This window comes from Gossypium arboreum, chromosome 12 (genome assembly GCF_025698485.1).
Source record: "Gossypium arboreum isolate Shixiya-1 chromosome 12, ASM2569848v2, whole genome shotgun sequence".
Classification (NCBI taxonomy): domain Eukaryota; kingdom Viridiplantae; phylum Streptophyta; class Magnoliopsida; order Malvales; family Malvaceae; genus Gossypium; species Gossypium arboreum.
The window spans coordinates 88,195,451-88,204,623 of record NC_069081.1 but is presented as its reverse complement, the minus strand read 5'-3'; the positions used below and the strand labels follow the sequence as shown (position 1 = coordinate 88,204,623).

Below are 9,173 nucleotides of genomic sequence, written 5' to 3'. Positions count from 1 at the left end.
TGCATACATTACTTTGATGAAAAATATATTAGTAAAACCGAAACCTGTTACCTCAGTTATTTCTAATTTTCATTTCGTAACAGTATTTTACTCTTTTTACTAAAAGTTGTAAATTATAATCTGTGTACATTATTTCATTTATTTTTATTTGCATGGCTGATGAAATAACTAGAGAGGTACACATGTACCTCCTGCTTACATACATGGATCAATTTTTAATAATAGAAATAAATAAAATTTTTAACAAAATGATCAATTTATTCTTTAATCTAACGTATAAAAACTAATATACCCATTTTTTGAGTAAAGAGAGAAAAATATAATTTAACTCTTAATACAATTTAATTCTTTAATATTTAAGTTCGATTATTACAAAGTCAAACTAAGTCGAACATCAAATGAGAGAACTTTTGGAACTTTTATTTTTTCCATTCACAAAATTCAAAATCGAAACCCAAATATTTACCACCCAACTCAACGTAATTTATTTCAATTATGCCACTCAACTATAGTACTACTAGTAGCAAAAAAGAATCAATCCTTAATTGAGCAAATATTGTTTAACATAACAGTCTTCATGACAGCGACCAAAGACCAACTACTCACCCATTACAAGTAGAAAAATAAATTATCGAGGAAACGGTAATAAACCCGAGCTGCCGATTGCGGAATTATCAGATTACAAGATGGAACATCAAAGACGAGGTTTGATTGCCTTTCGTCCTATGATTTTTAAGGACGGTGGTACGAACCTATCTCTCGTGCTTTTCTTGCTTTCTCTAAAGTAAGAGAGTCATTCAGTGCTTCGTAACTCTATCGAGAACTTCAAAGTAATCAGGGAAGGTTTTCCGGGTACAACCAGGATCCTTGATGGTAACTGGAACCTCAGCGCATGCGGCTAGAGAGAATGCCATGGCCATTCGGTGATCATCATAAGTATCGATTGCTGTCACGTTTAATTTCTCTGGTGGTGTGATCACGCAATAATCCGGCCCTTCTTCGACTGTTGCTCCGAGCTGCACCGATATAGTTAAGGGAAGAAACCTGGATTAGTATCACGTAGTTGGATTGTTTTAAGCATAAAACTAGATCAAAACTACCTTCCGGAGTTCTGTGCATATAGCAATCATCCTTTCGGTCTCCTTCACTCTCCAACTTGCCACTGAAGAGAACCAAAGACGATGTTATTTAAGAAAGGTAAATATTAAATTTAATCCAAATACATTTTCGGGTTCAATTTGAAAAGCAAGATTATACCATCTCTTATGGCAGTTGGACCATCAGCGTAAAGAGCAACAACAGCAAGAGTCATAGCAACGTCCGGCATTTTGTTCATGTTGACATCAATAGCACGCAAGTGTTTCCTCCCCGAGGAATTTCTTGGGGGTCCGGTGACAGTTACGCTATTCTCGGTCCAGGTGACTTTGGCACCCATCATCTCAAGAACCTCGGCAAATTTTATATCACCCTTAAATCGAAACAAAAGAACAAGCACAAGTTATATAGTGATGGAATTCGAGGTAGGCCTTAAAGGCGCCATAACAACGGGAACAATACTTCACTAAGTACCTGTAAACTACTTGTTCCACATCCTTCTACTGTGACAGTCCCACCCGTGACTGCTGCACCCGCAAGGAAGTAACTGGCACTCGAAGCATCACCTTCAACATAAGCATTTCCAGGAGACCTGAAAGATTTATAAATTTTACTACTCGTCCGAGACCATTCCAGCCATGCAAGTGAGTGCACATTTAGAAACTTACATATACTTTTGACCTCCTCGGATAAAGAATCGATCCCAGCTATCCGTGTGCTCCACGGTGACCCCAAACCTTTCCATCAACTTCATAGTCATTTCAACATATGGGATGGAAATAAGTTTATCAATTATCTCAATTTCCACATCCCCAAGAGCCAACGGAGCCGCCATGAGTAAAGCTGTCAAGTATTGACTACTAATAGACCCAGAGAGTTTCACCTGCAAAATGACCCAAAACAAAAATATATCGTGAATATAGGCAGCAACACTAGAAGCACTTGAACATAACAAAAATGATTTAAACCGTACCTTTCCCCCGGGAAGACCACCCTTTCCTTCTATACGAACAGGGGGACAATTCGTGCCAAGAATGCAATCAACATCAGCACCGAGCTGCTTAAGACCAGTAACTAAGTCCCCGATCGGCCTCTCTCTCATTCGGGGTACGCCATCAAGTACGTAGCTAAAGAGAGACATGTAACATATATCCATTAACTCGAAACCAATACACAAAACAAAGAGCATCAACATATAAGCATATATAGTTCCATGACTATGAAATTGGTAAAAGTACCATGGAGGTTCTATACTAGGAGTAGAATTGCATTTTGCCTCCTCTACTCAAAAAATAGAAAATTAATCCCTGTACGCTAGATCAAAGAGCAAACCAGTCCTTCTGTTAAATAATTTCATCCATTTTGCCTTCTAGAATATTAGTCCCTGCCACGCCAGTTTTAACAGTAAAAACAGATAAAAATTTTAACAAAAAGAACCAATTTGCTCTTTGATCTAATATATAGAGACTAATTTGCCGAATAATATGCAATCTAACTCCTAGTACAGGGGCCTCCATGATACTTTTACCCTATGAAAAGCTAATGTCAATTATAAGGAATCATTGACTATAAAACATGATTTTCTTATAGGGACAGACCTCGAATTGCCACCGGCAGCTGCAATAGCGGCAGTAAGTGGTCGCATTGCAGTTCCAGCATTCCCGAGGAAAAGCTCTATTTCTTGACCTTCACCTTTTCCGACTGGAAACTGACCACCACAACCTTCAACAATGGCTTGTTTCTTTTCACTATCATGTTTCACATACAGACCAAGTTTACCCAAAGCAACAAGCATGTGATGAACATCATCACTGTTCAACAGATTTTCAACCACAGTAGTTCCCTACATATCAAACAAAACATTAAAAACATATAAGGATATGGCATTACCAAGTTTTGAATTTAATCCCTCTCTATTACCAAAGTTGTGAATTTAATCCATGTACTTTAATTTAGTCATTTTTAGAATTAATACTTTTTAAAATTTTAAAATTTCGGTCAACTGCTAAATTTATTAAGTAATTTTCAAAACCTAATGCGACAAACATATTATCATTCGTCATATTATCATTCGTGTAATGCTATATCAATTTGTTATTTTACATGTTACTCAAGTATTAACCAATGTGGAAACTTCAAATTTCAAAAGCATAAGGAGCTATAATGATCCAATGCTAGAAAATTATTTTAAGGAAACCAGAAATGAATAAAAAATTTGAGGACCAAAGTAAAATTTTACCATTACACTAACTTAAAAAAAGGAGCTATATGGGAAATTTTCATTTTGCCCCCTCCCTTAGAGAACATGTGCTAGTAATTGAATATAACCAAAAGGATTTAAATTATATAAATTAAAATTAAAAAATTCGAATGAAATTAAAGGACTAAATCCATAACTTTCGCAAAGTAGAAGGACAAATACCAAAATTTAACCAATGAAAATCAACATACCTCAGATAAAGCAGCTAAGAGCAGGATCCGATTAGACAATGATTTAGACCCAGGTAACTTAACAGTACCCGAAATTTCATTAATTGGTTGAAGCACAATCTCTGAAGCTCTAGATGGTTTCTCAGCTGTTGCTGTTGAAGCAGAAACCTTCAAAGACCGAGCCTTTATTGACCCAAATTTCCCATTGTTCTTCACAACCAAACCCCAAGAACTTGTCTTTCCATTGAGATTTGATTTGAATGAAACAAAAGGAACATGTTTGGGATTCTGGGTTTTTGAAACATTGGGAAGAACACATGTTTTTTGTGTTCCATTGTCGATTTTGCCAACCTGCGTTGCCATCTCTGTCTCAAACACTCACTTTTCTCTTAGAAACAAAGTTTTTAACTTTATTTCTTTAAATTGAGATTTGATGGAGTTTTTGGGATTAAAAAAGGAAGCTTTTTTGGTGATGGTGGTTGTTGGATTGAATTGAGTGGAAGAAGGGTTTTTTTCACCAACAACCAAAATCTAAAGGCTAGGAGAAAATGGGGTTGGTGTGGGAATTAGCTTTACCAAACCCCCTCAATTTTAATTCTTGTCTTAATGGGTCCACACTACAGGTACTATTGATATAAACCCAATTTTATTTTGGATTCATTTTAGATTTGCAATTATTTTAATATAAAATTATGATTTATTTTAATTTTAATTTTTCGACATTTTTTAGAGATTGAGATTTGGATGGATGGATGGATGGATGGATGGGTGGGTGGGTGGCTGGGTAGGTAGGTAGATATAGGAGTTGTTTAATTTTTAAAGCGTGCAAATAACAGAAGCTTGCTTCATTATGCTGCTACTGCTAAAAGTACCTTGTCTTTTATATTAGAATAGACTTTCTATTTTATTTCTTTTTAACTCGAAAAATAATTAAATTGGCCTTCATATAAATTGAATTTTGATAAAAAATTCTATTATTAAAATTGATATAACTAACAAAATAATTAAACAATTGCATTTGACATATCACGTGTACTATATTTTAATGTACAAAGATTAATTTTTAACAATAAAATTAGATGAACTTTTTAATAGAAAGACCAGTTTGCTCTTTGATCTAACGTACAAAGACTAATTTACCTATTTTTTATGTAGATGGAGCAAAATGCAATCTGAATCTTAATATAAAGACCTTCTTGATACTTTTATAGTCACATAATCAATATAATTACTTAATTTAATGTAAATTTGAACCTTGAAAAAGATATTGTTAGTGGTGAACTTGATAATTAAATCAACTTTAGTGTCTATTATTTTTAATCAACTTCGATTCTTGAACTTGATAGTTAAGTCCATTTTAACTTGACAAATATAAAAACTTGATGTCATGACAAAATCTTAGAGTGCTACAATGTCAAAACTTAGTTGACAAGTTCCTAAATATCAAATTTGAACTAATTGTGAAACTCAGCGCCTAAAAGTAATATTAACCCTTTTTTTAAAAGCAAGATTATCAACTCTTTCTTACGTATAAGCATTTAAAGCAGCAAGAAGTGATACAAAAACTATGGGAAAATAGTTCAAAGAGGAATTACAAATTCATAAACATATAAAATCACAAAGCAACATAAGAAATTTGGATGATTCCTTTTATTATTAAAAACAAAAAAAGTCACAAAAGGCACCTAATAATGCCTAGCAAAGTTCCTTTGCTGCTGCAACAACAGCCTCTGGTGTTAAACCGAATTCTTTGTATAATCTACCAGCTGGTGCACTTGCCCCGAACCGATCGATTCCGATTGCCTTCCCTTTCGATCCCACAATCTTTTCCCACCCAAAAGTTGATCCCGCCTCAATACTTACCCTAGCTGATACACCAGATGGTAAAACACTTTCTTTGTAGGCGTCTGATTGATTATCGAAGAGTTCCCAAGAAACAAGGGAGACGACCCGAACAGCTTTTCCAGCCTTCCTTAGTTCATCGGCAGCTTTAGCGGCAATTTCCAGCTCAGAGCCAGTTCCGATCAGGATTATGTCAGGGTTGTTTCCTGAAGAATTGTCTGATATTATGTAGCCACCTTTTTCGACCCCCTTGATGGAAGTTCCGGGTAGTTGGGTTAGTTTTTGTCGAGAGAGTGCGATAATGGAGGGAGTGTTCCTGTTGAGGATAGCAACTTTGTATGCACCGGCAGTTTCGTTTCCATCAGCTGGACGAAGCATGAAAACATTAGGCATTGCACGGAGGCTAGCTAAGTGCTCGATTGGTTGGTGGGTTGGTCCGTCTTCCCCGAGACCAATGGAATCATGGGTCATAACGTAAATAACTCCCGCTTGACTCAATGCAGACATCCTAATAGCAGCTCTCATGTAGTCAGTGAAAACGAAGAAAGTAGCACAGTACGGAATAAGTCCGGGGCTGTGATGTGCAATGCCATTGCAGATGGCTCCCATTCCGTGTTCTCTAACACCGAACCTAAGATTACGTTCCTCAGGGGTGTCTTTCTGGAAATTACCATACATTTTGAGCAAGGTCATGTTGGAAGAAGCAAGGTCTGCACTTCCACCAAAAAAACCAGGGAGTACTTTTACGAGAGCATTGAGATTTTGTTGAGAGAGGTTTCTGGTAGCATCAGCGGGGCTCTCCGGAGTATATGTCTGGAAATTCGCAAACAGAAAAAAGCTCATTTTTTATACGAAGAAAGATTTGTCTAAGAATTCAAGTGTTCGACTAAATTTAGTCGGGACTCAGGACTTGGGACAATAAGAGGGGTACTCACTGGAAGTGCCTTCTCCCATCCGGCCGGTAGTTCAGCGGTGATGATTAATTTGAGCTCTGCAGCTTCATCTTTGTATTTCTTCTCGTATTCAGCAAACTTTGCATTCCATTCTGCTTCAAGGGCAGCTCCCTGTTGGACAAGGCGACTCCAATGCCTGCAAATATGGTAAGAAAGTTTCGAACACCAAACAAGAAAACATAATCAAATGCATATATTGAAACCTCTACAAATCTCCTTACCCTTTAACATCTTCGGGTACATGGAATGGCTCGTGTGGCCACACAAGGTTTTTCCTAGTAGCATCCACTTCCTTGGCACCCAATGCACTACCGTGAACGCTGTACGAGTTTGCCTTGTTTGGAGATCCATAACCAATAGTGGTTGTCACCTGCAAAGAACAAGAGGAAGACAGTTTTTACGAGCCTAATTCCAACTATGAACTCAACAAGCATCTAGATAATATCTGACCTTGATCAAAGTGGGCTTGTCTTTGACAGCCTTTGCTTCCTTAATAGCAGCACGAATCTCATCGTAACCAGTATTCCCATTCTTGACCCAAATAACATGCCACCCAAGCCCCTTAAAACGTTCCTCGACATTCTCAGTAAAGGCAATTTCAGTGTCACCATCGATCGAAATGTGATTATCATCGTAGAAAGCTATAAGCTTTCCAAGTCCCCAGTGTCCGGCAAGCGAACAAGCTTCGTTCGCAACACCCTCCATTTGACAACCATCACCTAAAATAGCATACCTACAAAAACAAAGATCAATTTATTATATATCATAACACAAGGAACCGAAAAAACTCGAGAAGTAATCATACGTGTAGTGATCAACAATCTCATTGTCAGGCTTGTTGAACCTAGCAGCTAGGTGCTTCTCGGCTAGAGCCAATCCGACAGCATTTGCAATACCTTGACCAAGAGGACCTGTATGTAAAATAAAATATACCACATATAAGTACAAATGTTTGCTTTATTTATAGTACGAGTCTATGCCAATGACATGTTTCTTGACAAAATTCTAAATATATAATAACTTTTGCAGAAGTATAACATAATATCAAATTATGGTTTTGTCCCTCTACTATGCTCAAATTTAGTATTTAGTCTCTAGTCCTTATATTTTAATCTGGTATAATTTTGTCCCTCTATGTTTATAATATCATTAATTAATCTAAATAGTTAAAACAACTTTTAACCATATGAATTTTATTAAAACACAATGAAAACTTCCAACAATATATATATATATATATGCCATGTCAGTATGATGACATAGTATTGAATTATGGTTTTGATCTCTTTGCTATGCTCCAATTTGTGTTTTAGTCCCTATATTTTAATCATGTACTATTTTGTCCCTCCATGTTTATAATATCATTAATTATACAAAATAATGATATGAATTCTTCTTAAAAACACAATCACCACTTCCAACAAAATGATATTATGAAGGCAGAAAACCAAATTCCAAGGACTAAATCACAAATTTCTTAATAGCAGAGGGACCAAAACATAATTTGACCTCTCACATACCAGTTGTAACTTCAACTCCAGGTGTTTCAAAATTCTCAGGATGTCCTGGTGTTCTGCTTTGCCATTGACGAAAATTCTTCAAATCATCTTCCTGTAACATAATCCAATAACTGTAAAGTTTAGTTCTTTAATCCAATAATCAACTTTTTTTTCATTTCTTTTAGAGATAAATATCAAAACTATAATGTGTAATGTCATAGAAGAACTATGATATGGGGCAATTTTATACATAAAATTGTGATTTGATCTTATTTTCACAAATCACTAACAACATTATCGAATTAGTAACATTTTATGTTGATATATTATACACACAAACAATTATATCAATATGAAAATAAACGAATGTATTTATGTATATATACGAACCACAATTCAATTCAAGTTCAAGTACACCAAATCAAAGTTTATGTACTAATTACACATTGCACCACAGTTCATGCAAAACATTAAATAGGACTGAAAAGAAATAAACCCAAATCCAATTTTTCACCAAATTGGACATGGATAAAAAGTTTAAAAGCTTTACCTGAACACTATCATAACCAGCAAGGTGAAGCAGAGCATATTGCAACATACAACCATGACCAGCAGACAAGACGAAACGATCACGGTTGAACCAATAAGGGTTCTTAGGATTATACCTCATGATTTCATCGTATAAAATGTGACCCATCGGAGCACAACCCATGGGTAACCCAGGGTGACCGGAATTAGCCTTTTCGACAGCATCAATAGCTAAGAATCTGATCGTGTTGACTGATTTTTCCAATAAGGAAGTCTCGGCAGGAGTGCCGATTGTCTCGACGGCAGCGGAACGGACTCGGAGACTCCGGTTAAAGCGCGTGGGAAGGACTCGACGGGAGCGTGGGGTAGTGAGCTTGAGACCGGAAAAAGTGGTGGTGGGAAGTGAAACACTGCAGTCGGAGAATTGGGTGGACCCATCGGAAAAGATGGTTCGAGCTAGGAGAGCTTGAGACAGAGTGAGAGATGAAGTAGAGGCCATTGCTGTTTTTTGATCGAGTCGACTCAGCTGAGTGAGGTTGGTGAAAGGGAGATCGAAATGAGTTCAATTGATATATTCGAGGAAGAGAAGGCAAAGTACATAGGCACCAACTTTTTTTGGGTTAACATAACTTTTAGTCCCTAAAATTAGCAATTAGATTCATTTTAGTGCCTAAACTTGACAACTTGGATTGCATCATTGATGATGTGGGCATTTGAGATTGTGCTGCCTCATCAAACTTTTGTACTTACCAAAATAGATTTAATTATAAAGTTTAGATATCTAGGTGAACTAAAAAAAATACAAATACTAAAATGAACCTAATTG

The 9,173-nt window shown here is 36.4% G+C and overlaps 2 protein-coding genes across 2 annotated transcripts; both read right to left on the bottom strand.

The window, feature by feature from the left end:
- Nucleotides 1-323: 323 nt before the first annotated feature.
- Nucleotides 324-4,132, bottom strand: LOC108460684 (3-phosphoshikimate 1-carboxyvinyltransferase 2). Its single transcript, XM_017760272.2, has 8 exons — nucleotides 3,547-4,132; nucleotides 2,694-2,938; nucleotides 2,069-2,222; nucleotides 1,764-1,978; nucleotides 1,570-1,687; nucleotides 1,258-1,468; nucleotides 1,101-1,162; nucleotides 324-1,016 (listed from the first exon to the last, which is right to left on the bottom strand). Exons 1-8 carry the CDS (start codon nucleotides 3,886-3,888, stop codon nucleotides 798-800), a joined length of 1,566 nt encoding a protein of 521 aa, XP_017615761.1. The 5' UTR covers nucleotides 3,889-4,132; the 3' UTR covers nucleotides 324-797.
- Nucleotides 4,133-5,153: 1,021 nt separating this feature from the next.
- Nucleotides 5,154-8,952, bottom strand: LOC108460654 (transketolase, chloroplastic-like). The gene is made up of 7 exons (XM_017760232.2): nucleotides 8,370-8,952; nucleotides 7,841-7,931; nucleotides 7,126-7,231; nucleotides 6,771-7,053; nucleotides 6,542-6,690; nucleotides 6,303-6,456; nucleotides 5,154-6,180 (listed from the first exon to the last, which is right to left on the bottom strand). Exons 1-7 carry the CDS (start codon nucleotides 8,844-8,846, stop codon nucleotides 5,221-5,223), a joined length of 2,220 nt encoding a protein of 739 aa, XP_017615721.1. The 5' UTR covers nucleotides 8,847-8,952; the 3' UTR covers nucleotides 5,154-5,220.
- Nucleotides 8,953-9,173: the final 221 nt, after the last annotated feature.

Excerpts from the sequence above, each read along its gene's own strand:
- LOC108460654 (XM_017760232.2), bottom strand. The coding sequence starts at position 8,846 with ATGGCCTCTACTTCATCTCTCACTCTGTCTCAAGCTCTCCTAGCTCGA. Across the intron at positions 6,457-6,541 it reads GTACCCGAAGATGTTAAAGG|GCATTGGAGTCGCCTTGTCC; the intron begins GTAAGGAGATTT and ends CCATATTTGCAG. Across the intron at positions 6,181-6,302 it reads GATGGGAGAAGGCACTTCCA|ACATATACTCCGGAGAGCCC; the intron begins GTGAGTACCCCT and ends GCGAATTTCCAG.
- LOC108460684 (XM_017760272.2), bottom strand. The coding sequence starts at position 3,888 with ATGGCAACGCAGGTTGGCAAAATCGACAATGGAACACAAAAAACATGT. Across the intron at positions 1,469-1,569 it reads GTGGAACAAGTAGTTTACAG|GGTGATATAAAATTTGCCGA; the intron begins GTACTTAGTGAA and ends TTTCGATTTAAG. Across the intron at positions 1,017-1,100 it reads TATGCACAGAACTCCGGAAG|CTCGGAGCAACAGTCGAAGA; the intron begins GTAGTTTTGATC and ends ATATCGGTGCAG.